Source organism: Netta rufina (genome assembly GCF_964035555.1).
Source record: "Netta rufina genome assembly, chromosome: 7".
NCBI classification, from domain to species: Eukaryota; Metazoa; Chordata; class Aves; order Anseriformes; family Anatidae; genus Netta; species Netta rufina.
Genome location: NC_140130.1, coordinates 34,525,315 through 34,542,501, shown reverse-complemented (window position 1 = coordinate 34,542,501; position 17,187 = coordinate 34,525,315). Strand labels below are relative to the sequence as shown.

General features: G+C 39.5%; 1 protein-coding gene across 2 annotated transcripts in view; it reads left to right on the top strand.

Annotated features, from left to right (window-relative positions):
- The window catches only part of ADAM12 (ADAM metallopeptidase domain 12), a gene marked incomplete at its 5' end in the record, with an annotated part of 180,886 nt that overhangs the window by 138,418 nt on the left and 25,281 nt on the right, over positions 1-17,187 (top strand). Inside the window, 3 exons of one of the 2 annotated variants that reach the window (XM_084289703.1) lie at positions 10,039-10,216; positions 15,166-15,255; positions 16,644-16,839. In XM_084289703.1, the coding sequence (XP_084145829.1) occupies positions 10,039-10,216; positions 15,166-15,255; positions 16,644-16,839 (464 nt within the window). The remainder of the gene's footprint in view (positions 1-10,038; positions 10,217-15,165; positions 15,256-16,643; positions 16,840-17,187) is intronic. The other variant, XM_084289704.1, reaches the window with a different exon arrangement.

Below are 17,187 nucleotides of genomic sequence, written 5' to 3'. Positions count from 1 at the left end.
AAGAGTTCAGCTGCATTTTGTCTTGTCAGTGTACTACCCATACAAAACATAGCTCTGTAAGGGACATTTTTCTCCTGTAGTACTGCTATTGCCATGACCCATGAGAACAAATCATGTAAGGACATTTTGCTTTATCTTAGCTTTCTCTTTCATCAAAAACAAAACAAAACAAAACAACAGCATTTCAACCTGCAGGGATAAATCTGCAGTGCAGGGCATGGAGAATTAAGTGTACAATGTCCCATTTTAATTGGTGTTAATAAATTCCAAATTCCCAGAGTATAATTGGAAACATACCTTAAAGGGCATATTCGTAAGGTCACTCTTTTTTGTACATATGTTTTATGCCCTGAAGCACTTTAAGGAATCGGTGTTGACTTGGAAGTCTGAGTCATTGTAATTAAATGATGCCTACAGCTACATTTGCCACAGTTGTCATGGGAATCACAGAGTCTTTTGTGTCTGGGATAGATGTGCAAAATGTTTAAAATTCAGAGAGAGAAGAAGTCCATTTTACCCCACAATTGCTTCCTGCAAAACCAGTGTCTCTCTCTTTTTTTTTCTTATTTCAAAGTGTATGACAAAGACCCAGATGCACTTACTGTAGGATTCTCATGGCAGAAAGGCAGGTAGGCTCCATTTCAGCTTTTCAAAACTGAAAACCACAGCTACAGTGGTGAGATGAAGATAAGAAGCCACATATTTTAACATGAAATCACAGAAAATAAAGAGGTGAAATAACTTTAGTCTCCTAAGGAGCCTTTCTGGCTTCTTCTAAAGTAGCAGGAAAATTGCATTCATATTCATCAGTGACGTTCTCCTGGCAGCCAGACGGCATTAGATGTGAAATCCAGGCTCCATTGAAGTTGATAGGAAAGTTCCTATATGTTCAGGATTTCATCAGGATCTTAATAGATTCCTTTAAATTTTTTGCCTGCTTAAGGATCTCGAAGTTATAGATCATGGCTGGATCCATTATTTTGTCTTGGCTTGAGATAATTACATGTATGGTGGTACTATTTTATTTTATTTTATTTTATTTATTTCATTTCATTTTATTTCATTTTATTTTATTTATTTGGTCCAAGCTGTGTGAAGAAGAAAAGGGAAGCTCGGATTGTTAATTTCTGTTTAGGATTTTATTTAGGTGATGTGGGAAAATGCTGTTCTTCTCTCTTATAGGGTACACACCGAGAAGGTGGAAATGATGCCATTTTTTCTCTAACACCCTTGTCATACCAGCTGGCGTTTCCATGAGCTTCATCCTCCTAATGCTTCCTCAAGAGCTTTGTTCAGAGATGTTTCCCAAGTCTCTTCACCTTGACCCAGCTTCTTCCTCGTGAGGGTTCTGGCATACTCTGAGCCTTCTTCCCTTACCTTGTTGTCATTTGATCTGTTCACTTGATCTGCAGGCTTATTCTAGCCCAAATTCATCTTCTGAATCTACTACATAAGTACCCAAAGTGTGGCAGGTCTTTAAATCAGGCTGGTCAGATGGGTCACAGCATCACTAGGAGGATAACTGTGCTTCTTCTGTGTGTGGCATATCCTGAATTGTGTTAAGGATTCACACAAAGCAGAACAGGAGACTGTACTGGTGAAAAAGCTAAGTGTGCATAAATAAGTATTGTTGATTTTTCTCTGTTACCATTTGGGTTTGATACTCCCCTTTGCTTGATTTGGCTTGGTTTTTGAAAAATAATTTTGTTCTGCTCCTTCACCATGCTCTCTATAAAAGCAATCCTCTCAAAACCCAGTTCCCAAAGTCAGATTTATATTTTTTGTCAGTCTGCTTCTGACCTATTTAAAAAACAATTGCAATGTTTTTCAAAGGACAAAATCAGAATGTAACTGTCTAAAACAAAAATTGATTATAAAATCACATTGGGAATAAATGAAGTGTTATCAGGCCATGAGGCTTTCCTAGCATTTCAAGCCAGATCAGTGAGTGCCTTTTATCTAACCAGAAATCAATGGGAATCTGACCTTCAGCAAGGTATTTTGAGCAATAAGATGGAGCATTTATCTTTATTTGCTTATCTTGTGCTGAGGGTGCTGTGTTTTCTGTGACAAGTGTAAACACAGAGAATGCTGGTCATGCTTCTTGTCTGCAGTTTCCTTCAGTCTTGGTAACTGATGGAGGCATGGGATGCCTGCTGCCTTGCTTTCCTTTAGCCTGGGACCAGACCTGACCTGGCCTTTTTATCCCTTCCTCTTGTATATGATTTATTTTTTTTTAATAATTTTACTGTAGTCAGCATTGGATTCACATCAAGTTTTAAGCAGTAGATTGCGAAACCTGAACTCAAAGCAATCCAGCAAATTTTTATTAATGAGGTAGTGGTCTAAAAGGAAACAGAGCAAGAGATGAGCCAGAGGCAAATTCAAACTGATTATAGCTACTTTCCTTGGCTGTCCAGTTTCCAACAGGAAGAACAGTTGTCTGAGTTCAATTCCCATGGAGCTTTTGCAATGCAGATAACTCCAGAGTATCGTCAGAATACTGTCAAGATTGATAAATTGGTTTGGTATTGCTTCACCCACTGAACACAGAAATGAAAGTCACAACAGGCCTCTCAACAAGAAAAAACTTCTCTGACTGTACATTTGTCAAAGTAAAAGTAACTGCTAATAATGTTTCATTTGGCAGTTTTGTGACTGCAGAAATATCAAGTCATGACAATGTATACTGTATAAAGCCATTAAGTGTTGTTCCTTTACAAAAAGTATTTTTCTGGACCATCCAGTCATTTACTTCACCACTGCTTTCTGCCCTCAAGTCCCACATTCAATACTATAAATCTGCTTTTCTGAATATTTCAGGTAGTAAAATTTTCACTTTCAGTTTAATGGGAGAGGTCAGATCTCAGCTGGGGCTATGAGAATCCGGCCTATGCACCTGAAGTAATATTACTTGAATGAAGCCTGGGAATCTGCATTATCCCCAGGGCTAAATTACAAAGATCCTAAAACATTTACGTGTGAAGTTTAAACATTTACTTGGAAAGACTTTATTTCAATAACCCTGGAAATTTCATTGTAGTTCAGCAAGCCACTGTCACTACATATCAATTAATTTAATCACTAGTGTGGCATTCACAGTTATTTATTGGAAGTATAAATGCTACCATGTAGTGAACATGACAAAACTGTGGGAGAAATCTAGGCTTGCTTTTAAATCACTGACCATGAACTCAGACAGCAAGAGCTTTGATGTCATGTATAACTACATGGCCCAATTCTGTGCTCTACTTTATTGATGCTTTAGGGATTAAAACTATAACGGAGGAGCAAGAGTGAAAAATAGGCTAGAAAAATAAGTATGAGTTGCCAGACACCTAGATGCTTTTGAAGCAACTTCCCACTTCAATACTTAATATATATGTTAAAAAAAAAAAAAAAAAAAAAAAAAGAAAAAAGAAAAAAGAAAAAACAAATCTGCTGTATGCAAAACCTTTGGGTGAGAAGAAATCTGCAGCTACTTTTAGGATCTCCTTTTACTTTATTGTGCTTGTGAGATCTACTTTAAAACTGTCTGTCTCCCCCAAAACTACTTACAAATGAAGCCATTGTTTAAATTATAGATTAACAAACCCTCCATGCTATGGAGGTTGCCTAATTTTAAACAGTTGCTATTAAAACCTGAGGTGTATGAAGTAATGTGCAATGACAGAACTTTATAGACTGAGAGATCTATAGTATTTGAAAACCTATTTCAATATCAAAGAGAACTGGATTTATCTCCTGCTCAATACCCTACTCTGTGAGGTTCTCTATGATTACTAATTCATTAACATAAGACACTGTATAGAACAGCTGAAGTTTCTAAAAATGTCATCTAATAGCAAATTCAGTTTTGTTCTGCTAGGCTCACATCTCTTAGGAGAGCAGAAAAAAAGTTATTTTCAAGGGATGGAGAGCAGTAATAATGTCTAGGAGGTTAAAACCAAGGGGGATATCTTTTTGTGAGAAAGAATTATGTCAATTAGATAAGGAGTTAGAGGAGGTGGGTAAATTGTCATGGTTCTTTGAAATCAACACCTCAGTGGGTCTAAAAACACTCATTTCACTTGAGTTTCTACATTCTAGGGTGTTACCGTTGTGTTATTGTCTCTGCTGCTGGCAATTTGTCTATAAAAAATCATATATACTTCAATGAACAAAAGCAAAACTCTCTCGACTTTTCAAGTTTTAAAAGTTGGGCTTAGGTTCCTATATAAGATGGGGATTTTCAACTGAAAATCTACACATTCATGTTTAAGTAATTCTGTGAGGTGTGAAAAGTTGGAAAATAGGGGAAATTTCTTCTCAGAAAGAGCAGTCAGGTGTTGGGATGGGTTGCCCAGGGAGGTCACTCTCCCTGGGGGTGTTTAAGGAAAGGTTGGACATGGTGTTTAGGGACGTGGTTTAGTGGGTGACATTGGTGGTAGGAGTATGGTTGGAGGAGATGACCTTGGAGGTTTTTTCCAACATTAATAATTCTAGGAATCTATGAAGAGGGAGCTCATACTTCTTTCTTCTACCTCCAAAACAAGGATCTGAGTTGCTCTCTTCCTCTCCAGTTGAAAGTGAGCTACTGTGCAGCCATAAATCAATAGTTTTGGAGACTAATTAAGTCTAAGAAACTAAGTAAAACCAAATATGGTTATAGTCTGCTTTAGAAGGTATTCCAAAGAGCAAGTAGACTCTTGGTTTCTTTTCTCCAGATACTACTGACAAATTTTTACATTGAATATTATTTGGATAAAAATAATAGGCAATTTAGAGCATAGCACTAAAACCCTGAGCTTTCCTTCCAAGCAAGTGTCTTTACATGTAGGCTACCCTAACATATAAATGTGTATATATATATATAGATATATATAATTTTTATTTTAATTTTTTTTATTTATTTTGACATGGAAACCTTGATGTTGTTTTCAGTCCCCCATTCAGTGGGGCAGGAGCTCCAGGATTCCCAACTGAATGTCAGAGCCTGTGCTTCTGTGGTGAGGTTCTATAGGAAAGGGTGGTAGTGAAGGCAGCTGCTTATCTCAGGCACATTTTGAGTTAAAGACAATGCTGTTGAATGGTGCTCTTGGCTTAGTCCCTCACTTGGGAAAGAAAAAAAAAAAAAGCAAAAAAAAAGCAACAAACAAACAAACAAAACTACAAAAAGATAAAAAAATAAATTAATTAATTAAAAAAAAAAAAAAAAACAGGTCAGTGTAACTGTGGATCTGAAAGGGTCCTGGGGTCAAGACAGACACTACGAGACACAGATGTTCAGTTTGGACAAGAGTTTTCATGGAAAGTGTTGGAAATTCACTTGCTTAATTAGTGAAATTTCTAACTGCTCAGGGGTCAGGGTTTGTTAATAACACCTTCATGCTCTTAAAAAATAAAATAAAAAATTGCTGGTGCCTGAGCTGTTTCCAAATATGGCATATCAAGCTTGATTTTTTTAGCATTCTGGACAAATCCAGGTCCCATTTTTCTGCACCTTTGGAAATTAGCTAGTCAACAGTTGTTTCAATAAGTAAGTGGTGGAAAATCAAAATGCCCTTTTAAAATTAATATAATCTCCAATTATCATATTACCTCAGGGAAGAAGGCCTGGTGGTACTTAGTAGAGCTCTTTGGGGCTGTTGTGCATTTTAATTGAGTGAATAATTGTAAAACACTTCAGGGCCTTGGGTAAAAGGCTCTGTATAAACATTGCTGTAATGCTGAATAATCAGGTTGTGATATGAACTGGAATAAATGAACCCTATAAATAGATATATAAGGTATGTATTTATATAATGTGTGTGTGTACATATACCAACCTTTTGGAGATAATGTCAGTTACTTTATGAATGTCTTACAGTTCTTGAGTAAGAAAAAATCTGAGATTAGATAGCAAAATTCAAAATAATCATAATGTTCATTTCCAAGATACTGTGAATCAGCAGTTTATCATCCTATGCAATATGCAGAGAACTGCCAGAAGTATTGATGGGGATACCGCTTCAGTGGTTCTTGAGAAACAGCGAACTGTGTTTCAAAGGGAGCCTTATGTTTTATGGTGAAGGAACATGGAGGAGGCAGACCCAAGGTACTCAATGTTCAGGTACCTAAAGATGCAGCTAGACATCTACAAGTTTAGAACAAAGGGAGTTTCACTTCCGATGGCTTTCCCACGGTATCACTGCAGTCCAGTGGTGGGGCTTAGAATAGAGCAGGGATCTCCTGCAGCCCATCTCAGTGCCCCTCCAGGCATTTTCCAGCTGGAGCATTGGATGAGAAAGACAGAAAAGGCAAATGCTGCTCAGCAGCAGGATCTGTGCTAGGGCTATAGCTGATCTGCTGTGTTACCATGCATCAATCAGCAGCCACTCGCTTTCTCCTGAATACCTTGGCTGTCTTATCTCTAAAAACTGTAATTTTCTGAGGCAGTGATTCTGACTTTTTCTGTGCATGTATTCTCTTACTCTTCAGTACATTAGGAGGGGAAATGCCTCTGAAATGGAGATGATGGAGATGAACTTTTATAGTTCATGCAAAAAAGAAACTATGCTGGGCAATGCAGTGCTAGTACAGACAAAGAATTCTCTTTTCTTAAAAGGGACTTGACACTTCCCATGATGATGCCACTTCATTTAGTTAATGAAAGGAGCCATCTAATACAGGCTAAATGCAAAAGTAGATAGAGGAAACTGGCATTTGAATGGCTTGAGTGCTTGAAATATAAATGAATGGGACAAGACCAGACTCTGTTTATAAAGGAATCAATTACCAGCCATCATCTTACTACTGTGAATCTCTCATTTGCAGGAGCAGTCAAAGCTATTTTTGCTGGGAACTAGGATAGTCATTGCTTGAGATTACATGCATCTTTTAAACACTAAGGAGACATAGAGGAATGCTGTGGATTCAAGAGGGGTAGAAAGACTCTGAAATTACTTTCCTTGCTGTAAACCCACTGAAGAGACTGATGTAGTGCCAGGCACAATTTGAGTTCTGCAGAGTTGTACCCACAGCAAGAATGGTTCAACTAAATGATCTATTGTGTATTAAATTTACAGATTCAAAGAGTGTAGCAAATGTGTGGGCTATTCAGCATGCTAGAATAGGAATTAGGTTGGACTAAAGTGGTATCTGAGGGTTATTCCAAAAGGATAAGTGCCTGGGGTACCACAGAAAACACAAATATCTCTGATCATGATATTGAAATCTTAGAGGCAGGTCAAGGATTGACTTTACTGAAGAGACTCCATGATGTTTTCCCACACAAAGGAAATCCTTCCAGGTGAGGACTGAAGCTTATTCACAGGGTAGTGTGCTGAAACTTTTTAGAGGATGACTATCGTTCACATGACTAGTCATGATTTTTCACAGGCTCTAGATTCCTTTTAACAACATGCATGATATTAATGATCAGTTATGCTTCCAATATACCAACTGACATCAATTGATGTGGTATCTTCTCTCGTATGTGTGGTTATCCTTCAGGTGCTCTCTGTTTCCATTTGTTGTGTTTTTCTTCGTTTTTACTTTGCTTTATTTTGGGCTTACTTGGTAAAGAAAAAATATTTTCAGAAAATTTCATCAAATAACATGTGCTGCACTGATGTCAGCTGAGGAAATCAGCGTCAAGAGCAGGAAAAGCCAGAAGATGAATGGATCTCTTAGTTCAAAATAGGAAACAGCTTGAAGTTCCTTTGGGGGGGAAACAGAAACCTCATTCATTAACAATGACATTATTTCACCTCTGGTAAAGAGTAAGGATTCTGTTCTCCCAGTGATGGACAGACACATCTCACATTCATGCAAATGACCCTGAGCATTCATGGATACAAAGGAACAGCCCTTAAAATACTGATGGTTTTGACTGGCAAGCTGTTCTTATGGACTGCATGTGGCTCAGACATCTGGCACAGGGAAAAATGCATTATTTGTATTCCTGAATTGATTTCAGACTGTGTAAGGTCTGTATGACTCCCTGCGACTGTATGACTATCCTCTCAGTGGATATCAAAGTAAATCTGTGTCACTGAAGTGAAGGATCTTGCCTGGATGATGCAATATTCATTTATTCACACTTTGATACGAGGATCAATTCTGATCAAGCACTCATATATTTTGTAGAGGATTTATCACTCAGATGTATCTGTGGTTCTTGAGGTTGTTTGATAGAAGTGTTTGACATCTACCTACTTGATCATAGTCATGCACACAAAACTTTGTGCCTTTTTTCCAATCAAACTAAGAGTGGGACAGGAACTTGTGGTGTTCAGTTAAGATCATCTCCATTTGCTTAATATAAAAAGGTCAGTAGAAGTTTTCCCAAGTGCCTTTATTTTCTGTTTCATTACTCTCAGTACCTTCCATTTCCTCTTGAGCCTGGAGCTGCAGCTAGAAGCCTGACTCCTACCTCATGCTATTCTGAAATTTGTTTATCTTAGACTCTGTCATTTTGCCTAAACATTAACATTTTCCAGAAATCAGCTTCTTAAGTGAAGAGGCCTATTAACTTTCTGAAGTCATATGTCAGTGAACCACAGAACTGTTTAGTTTAACTAGACAAGCCTTGTAGTGGTACATGAAAATTATTTTCTTCTTAAGAGTCATGTTTATGTCATTTACCAACAAGCTGGCTGTATTACTGCAGAATAATCTGCAAAAAGGTAATTTTAAGAGGGCATAAAATTAATTCTGTTCTGTAGAGTACCCCTAACCTTTCTACAAGATCCTAATTAGCTAATCCTAAGCATGGGAAGTTGTATCACATCTGCAATTGTCAAGCATTTCTTTTTTTTTAAATAGAAATTATCCATTTTTGATAGCAGTAGGTATTATCATCCACAAAGCAAGCTTTTCATTTCAGAATATTAGAAATAACAGTTGATTCATCGAAGTCTGAAGCTCAGCAGTGCAGAACTTCCATCTATTATCTTGCTTGTTGGCAAGGATTATGCCCTGTCCCTAATAATACATGATTGATACAAAGCGTTTAGTGAATAAAGTCCAGTCATTATCAGGTTGTCTCCCTGTGCTGCTGTAATGTTAAATTACCGCTTGACTGTGGAGCAGCAGTAAAGAAGGTCCTGGGTCTTAGGGGAGATAAGGCAGCTTGAAAGCTGTTTTTCTGCTTGGTTGTAATCCAGATTCAATGTAATTGTGTGTTCATCTCAGTGCAGAGAGGGCACAGCAGACTTCTGTAGGATATAACTCTGATGGCCAGACCCAGGTGTCATTTGTCTCATTTCTTTGAGTCAAACTGCAAATGTTCATTAATGAGAATGGAATTACGTCCTCCATCAAAAAACACAGATTATCTGGTGACATTTGTACTCCACTGGATCATTTCACTAACTGTCCATGCATTTTCCAAAATTAAATAGAGACCCTCGGTGCCTGCACAGCAGGGCCAAATTCTGCTCTCATCAATATGAATTCAAAACATGGGCATTTTCAGTAGTGTCTTTATAGTCAGCCAGATTTCAAAGAAGAACTGCATTTGGTTTAATCATTCAATTCCCAAGCTCAACTTTGGTGAACTGTAGAAGCAGGTTCTCACCAATTAACGTGTTGTTTCTTTCTCTCTCTCTTTCTCTAAAAACATGCGGGAAGTTTGCCACTCCGCAGGGAGTGAATGAATTTGTCATTTGAGGCTACATTTTCCAAGACTTTTTAGGATGTTTTGCAGTCCGCTGAATGTTAGAATCCTCCCTGCAAGCCTAGCATTTCTTTAGGGTCAGGATCAAAATTCGCTCTGTAATTACCTGCACAGAAGGGGGAGAAGGAAATCTAAGTACGAGTGCTTCCAGTCTTTACCAGCAGTTACAACTTTAAATGCAAATGATGGAAATTTCCTTGCTCATCATCAGAAATTGTAATAAACATTTTTGGCACAATTTCACAGTGAATTGCTGTATCTCAATCTAGTGTTAAAGGGTAAAAAACTGAACACAGCCTTCTTATTTGTGCACAGGTGTGCTTAAAGGTCAGCAGTGTGACAGGAGAGAGATGTTTTCATCTGATAATGATTTTTTTTTTCATGAATTTTTCTTCCAGCTACCCATTTCCCATGGTATTCAGTAGCTGCAGCAGAAAGGACCTGGAAAACAGCCTGGAGAAAGGAGTGGGAATGTGTCTGTTTAACTTGCCTGAAGTCAAGGAGTCCTTTGGTGGACAGAAGTGTGGGAATGGCTATGTGGAAGATGGAGAGGAGTGCGACTGTGGGGAGCCTGATGTAAGACACCACCTGTGAATTACTACTCACCTCCTATCTGCTGGGTTTTAACAGTAGAGAAGTTCCAGAGTTGGTTTGGCATGTTTGGTGTAAAGCAGAACTTCCCCTTCTCTGCTCCTATCTTATCAGCTTAAGCCTCAGAGTCCTCAGAAATGCGGGGTTTCTGCTTGCCTTGCATTTGGGTTGCTGAAATTGCAAAGCATTAGTTAAACATGTGCTCAGTTTGCCATTAAGGAACAAAATCTCTCGTGGTTCATCCAACAGACCAGCCATGTGTATCACGTTCCTAACAACAGAGATGCCTGTACAAACAAGCTAATAACCAAAACCCAAAATAAATTTCATAACATCACTTAGATTTCTCAGGATACCACACATTAACTGAAAGTTCTCTTCCATCTATGAGAACCTACTGAATTGATACTGCTTAGGTATCTATTTTGTTGCAGCCAGTTTCAGGTTTTACGTACAACACCTTTCCCTCTTTTGCTATGAGATTTTTTTTGCTGTTAGCCAATTACCCTGCTAACAAAAATAGCCTTTACTGACTCCCAGAAAGATTACTACTACTTCAACAATCATTTCGTTTAGTTTAGAGAATGTGTCAGAGGACTTCTCAGATCAGGAGGAGATAGGCAAAACCTGAGGGTCAAATAATATCCGAGCACACATTCTTATCCCTTTGGCTCTCCATGTTCATTGGCTGTATTGAACTTCTCCCAGATTATCTGAATTAAATACATCAGCAGATGAGGGATTTGTTTCCTGTGATAAATACAGCTCTGCAGACAAAATAGATCGGGGCAGTTAAAACACTGAGATATTGCTGTATCCTGTCTATACAGTGTATTGGATTTACACAAGCCATAAGGATTTCCTGACAGTTCACTCATTCTTCAGGGTAACAAGGTTGGAGGAAGCAGGCTTATCTTCTAGTTTAAAGTCAATAGAGTGCAAGCAGCTTGCAAATGTCTTTCTAACCCAGTTATCTTTCTCATTTTCACTTTTGAATGATAGCAATACCTTTTCAAGTCAAAGCCACTTAACATCAGCAAGCACTGACTTGATTTGCCTCTTCTTTCTATGTTTTTCTTTTTTAATTATGTTGCTAAAATGCACCTTGGGTCCAATTAAATTAGTCTGGATTTTACTGCTATAATCCAAGTGGTACCAAATACATACATAAATATATACACATATATATATATATTAGAGTAGTTAGCAATTCACTGTCCAGTCATTTAGACCAGCTGAGTTTTGTCAATAGTGGTGCAGTACTTTATGGCATGGAAAGCTGTGCAATAACATGCGCCAGTTGTGTTATATCATTGATCAGAATTAAGTATCTGTCTGAATATATAGATGTAGATGTTGGGTAAGGACATTTCTCCTTTACTCAAGAATCTTTTACCCTCAGAATTTCGATGAGGCGTTGAAGAATTCTCTGTGTTACTTGCCAAGGAAAAACAGCTCTGCTCTGTCCCCCAGCTAAAACATCAGCTCCATGCTGAGATCATCAGTGACAATCCTTAGCAGCAGGACAGCAATGGATTTATAAGGGCTATGGTACACCTCCCACCCTTCAGACAACCCCGGACACAGTGATGCAGTAGGGACTGTTTGGTTACCTTCACACATCATGGTCTCATATGCATCAGATGCTGGTCAGCTTCTTGAGTATAATGGAAGCTGGTGTGCTCACCACCAGGCCAAGAGTATAACTCCCAACCAAGGATGATATTACCAGTTTAGCCTAATTTGGGATTGTATTTTAATGTCCAATATGCTGTCCAATGTCAGCTGTACAGGAAGAAGGGTTAATGTGGATTATACATACAAAGACAGAAAAAGGCAAAAAAAAAAAAAAAAAAAAAAAAGGGGGACAAAAAAAAAAAAGCAAACAAACAATAACAAAAAAACACCCTTGTACCTTTGGTCCATAAGAACTGGAAGGTGACAAATGTGGCCAATTTTATAACAGGCTACAAGGAAGATCAGAATACCACAAATTGGTAAATGAGAAGTCAGTTCCAAACAAATTACTGGCAAATGTAATAAAGAGCTACTGCCTGAGTAGCTGTGGCATGCCAGGGACTGTTCTGAGTCCTGCTTTTGTGCCAGGACGACCTGCTTTACAAACTGAGCTCTGCAGGATTTAGCAAGTAGGTGGAAAGGGAAGATCCAGTTATATCAGCCTGTTTCAAAGGAGCTTTAGACCAAAGCCTCTTTAGAAGACTACACGGCTATAGGATGAATGAATATTGCACAGACAAAAACTGGGTTAAAAGACACGAAATATAGGGCAAATGTAAATAGTCAAGTATGGCAGTGGAAGATCTACAGTGACATTATCTGTGAGATGTGCCCTGGAAGACTACACAGTTCAGCATATTCATAAACAGCCTGAGAAGAGGAATAGTCTTGAACTTGCTGATGGTATTAGCTAGGCCTGTAGAGATGAAAGCTGGCTATGAAGAACTAGAGAAGAACCTTCTGAGATAGCTTGACTGGGCATTAAGGTGAAAAATGGGATCGCGTGCAGAGTGAGGCATGTTCCAAACATCACAGATAGGATGATGGACTCTGAGCTGACTCTGACCATAGAGGAGCAAGACTTCTTACTGCAATAAATAGTGTTATGAAAATGTCAGCTCAGTGCTCAAGGGTAGTCAAAAAGGTAAATAGGCTGTTAGAAATTACTTGGAAGGAAATAGGAAAAAACAACCAACCAACCAACCAAACAAAAATTTAAAAGAAAAGGACCAGAAAGCCACTATAAATCTGCTTCATAATGTGTCTGAGACAGCATGTGCAGCTTTTTCCTACCTCTCCCTGGTCTCAATAAGGATAAAGCAGAATGAAAAAAGGCTGAAAGAAAAACAACCAAGGTTGTTTAAACTTTTGGAGGCATTCTGCCTGGAAAAGTAGAAAATGAAGGAAATAGTGACAGAAGCTGATAAAATCATGAGTGAATTGGAAAGGAGTGAATAGGGAGCAATTGCCCCCGGCAAGAACTGTGCAAATGAAGTTAGCAAATGGCAGGTTTCAAACAAGCAGAAGGAGCTGCTCCCCAGACTGTGTAGCTTACTTGTGAGTTCCTTTCCGCCAAATGTTGCAGGTGCTAAAATGCATATGGATCCAAGGAACGCAGGAGATGAGGAAAGTATCACATATCTGTGTTCATATTCTTGTCTGCAAGCATTTTCTGCTGGCTGCTGTCAGGGTGTAGCAAGGTTAGATGGGTGAGGTGTGGTCTATCTTGTATTCTAAGGAAAGTGGGGGTGAAAACAAGGTGTCATGTAGGTGATGCCAGAATAATTATTGCAGTAGTCTGTTTAAGACACTCTGATAAACCCAGGAGATCTACACCAAGAAACCCACCTCCCATCACTGCTGTTGTAGCTAGCAATGACTAATAATAAGAAACTATGACAGGGCGGTAGTTTCAGGTGGCTGCCTCCCATCTCTCTTCCAGCCTCCAAAAACCTTGTGAGCCTTTTCTGTTTGCTTGCCTGTTTGTTTATGTTAAAACCATTCCTGACAATTTAATAGCCCAGGCACAAAAACTATTTACCAAGCTCATTCCCTGCAATGAGTAATAAGTGAGTGAGCAATTGGAAATTTGAAAGGCTGCAGCAACATCATTCAGGGAGCTGTGTCTTTGTCCCACGCTGCCTGTGGAATGCCAATTGCTTTCCTTGGGTTGCTTTGTGGATGGTCTGATGATGGGGTATAGGAGCTGACAGTTTCAGAAGTATGTTAATTGGATTGACATCGCTTTCCTTCACTCTGCTTTTCTCAGGTTGCTATTGAGATGAATTTATAAGATCTTCTTCTGTGCAGAGGAATGTTACTTCTTAAATACAGCAGCTGTGCAGAAATATTTGTGTAGCCTGCTGCCTTCCAGTATGATCAAAAATAGGTGCAGGAAGTTGTTCTGCTGCTTCAGAGCAGCACAGTTATCTTTGTATATTCAGGCAGAAAACAGTGAAATTCGGAGAATCATTTTGCTCATCTGCGAGTGCAATGGCAGCCCTATCTTCCAGCTGGAAAGCTTTACAAAAGCCAATAAGGTAGCAAGAGGCTGTGAACATCATTCTAACCCACTTATTTTTCCTGTGTTCCCTGTATTGTTAGTGATCCCTTGTTAAGTCAAACTGACTTAACACAGCTGAAGAGCAATTTTATCTGCTGCTATTTTTGTTAGAGAGCTGAGATTCCAGTGTAGCTGATGTAACTTGCAGCTTGTGAGTATAATCTCGGAAAAAACAACTCCATTATTTTCTGAAACTTCTTAACAGCTCATTCTACTGAGAATAAAGTTTGTAAAAGCCCATGTGCAGCCATCTAATCCATGAGTGTGAAATTGGGATGTATCAGTTAGTAATAATGCAATTCATGCTCTTCGCAAAGCTCTATTACTGGAATACCCCAAGAAAAGATTATATGAAATGGTGTCATCATCTTTCTTTGCAGCAGGCAGCAGACTCTATGCAAGACAGAAATTTGGTAAGCATCTATCACAAAACAGAGAGCTGCAGTGGTGATGCTCAGTACCTGGGGCACAGGTCCGGGATCCTCAGCTGTGGTGAATTCCACAGAAGGTGATTAATTCCACTGAACTTAGTGGAAATAAAACACCATACTGTTGTGTCAGGATAGGTAGCAGCACACTTGAGTTGTTCATGCTATTTGGCACTAGACCCCTGGCTAGAATAAACCAGCCTTCCTCAGTGGCTTCTCTGGTTTTACTACAATTACTGCAGTTGTAGGAAGGAAGGACAGACAAGACTGTTTGGATCAAGTTGTCGAATTTCATACATAATTCATTGATTCATGCCTAGCTTTTCTTGGCAGGGCTATAGCACCTCTTTGAGAAAGTCAGCCTCTCTTGATTTACAGCTCTTTGTGATTGAAAATTGTCTGCTTTTAATTTATCCCCCATCTAGGAATGTACAAACCCGTGCTGTAATGCAACTACCTGTACTCTGAGACCAGGAGCAGTGTGTGCACATGGACTTTGCTGTGAAGACTGCAAGGTGAACTGACGGAAATCTTTCTTGTTTGTGTGGGGTGGGCACACTTCCATAATCTTCTCAACAGCAGACGAGTAAGCAAGAACACAGACCCAAATTAGCAGCATTAAGACCCTTGCATTTCTTGTGAGCAATTAAAAAAAGAATCAAACTCTAACAGTTACTGAAAGGGCAGACTTTTTTAACAGTGCCTGTGCTATTTGTAGCCATTTCATTTGTTCATGCAAAAACTCTTCCTTTTCATGAACTTGTATACTTGACTGTTTTTCATGCTTATGTGGATGTTGTGCTGTGGCAAGCAGTCGTTAAATGATGGACCCTCTTTTTATGGGAAGACTCTTGAAATATTAATTCTGTCAACAGCATATATATTTTTAATGGCTGAACATCAGCTCTTGTGGACTCCTAATGTGCTATAAAAAGCCAACTTGCTGCAGGCATTTACCTTCTCAAATTCTCACACCAACTCTTGCATATGGGCTAATAAAGCATGCAGCAAGTTTCCATTGTGTCTGTGGCAACCATCTGCCTAAAAGCTCAGACCTGCAAGCTGTCAGGACAGCATCAACCTGCTGCAGCATTTTCCTAGGGAGGATTACCTTCATGTGTTTTTGCTTTTCACCAAAAAACACTGGTGATGCAATTAAAGTTCAATGGTGCTCCCGAAGCACACCTGTCTCTTGTTGCTGGTGATGTGTGAATGTTCAGACTGGGATTTTTTTAACATTCACTAGTTGCCTGCACCTCTGAACAACAGAGTTATCTAGAGAAATTGGGACAGGAGAGGAGTAGTTTTTTGGACTGGTGGTATTGTTAAGTTGAAGAAGATCTTGAAGCCTGTGAGAGAGCAACATTTCCCTGAGCTATCAGGGAAGCTCTCAGGGAGTGAAACCAGCATCAGGTGGGGTGGTGACCCTGTGAGTGACTGCTCCAGCTGGAGCTGGAGATGTTCTGTGGTCATCTGGCTGCCCTGGTCACTGTGGTGTTGTCACGGCTGGCCCCGGCACAGAGCAATCGCCTGGGATTGGTGCCGTGTGGATGGCAAGGTTTCTGGTCTGACTTCCCATCAGCACTAAGCAGTATCCTTTGCATTACAGCCCAAAAATATTTCAGCACCTGTGTGTTTAGGAATGGTTGCAGGAGGTGCATTGAAAAATTTTGTTCATATTTGAAAACTAACAAGAGGCTGGATTTACCTTTTGACCTGAGCCATTTTGCAACATGGATCAAATAAATACATTTAAAGAGAGGCGTAATCCTTATGCTGTCAACTGCAGTCAGTTGGTGCAGAGCCAGTGGAAAAAAAAAGAGCTGTGTGCTGCAAGGGTTACACCGCTGCATAACGCTTATTGATTGGAACGACAGCAGTTAAGGTTTTGTTTGTTTTGCAGTTAAAACCAGCGGGGATTTCTTGCAGAGAGTCAAGTAATTCCTGCGATCTGCCAGAGTTTTGCACGGGAGCCAGCCCTCACTGCCCAGCTAATGTGTACCTGCACGACGGGCACGCGTGCCACGGGGTGGATGGCTACTGCTACAATGGCATCTGCCAGACCCACGAGCAGCAGTGCATCACCCTCTGGGGCCAGGGTGAGTCCGGGAACCAGGAGATCTGCTTGTCAGACTGCAGTAAAAGTTGCCTGTGATTATAGCTGGATTTGGGGGAATTTTATACAGTGCCAATCTGTGTCTATTCTTTCCTGAAATGGAGAACTGAACAATGAGGGAATCATTTTGTGATTCATTTTCTCCTTGATTTGCAGTCATGTTCATTTCTTGCAGCAGGAGGTAGAGAGCGGCCGTAACTAGGTTCATTCCACAGCACCACTACAAATGGCTCTGTGAACTTAGGCAAATCGTTTAATACTGATTGATATGGTCTTAGTTCATCCTATAAATTGCGGAATGCTCCTGACAGAGGTAGAAATCACATCCCTT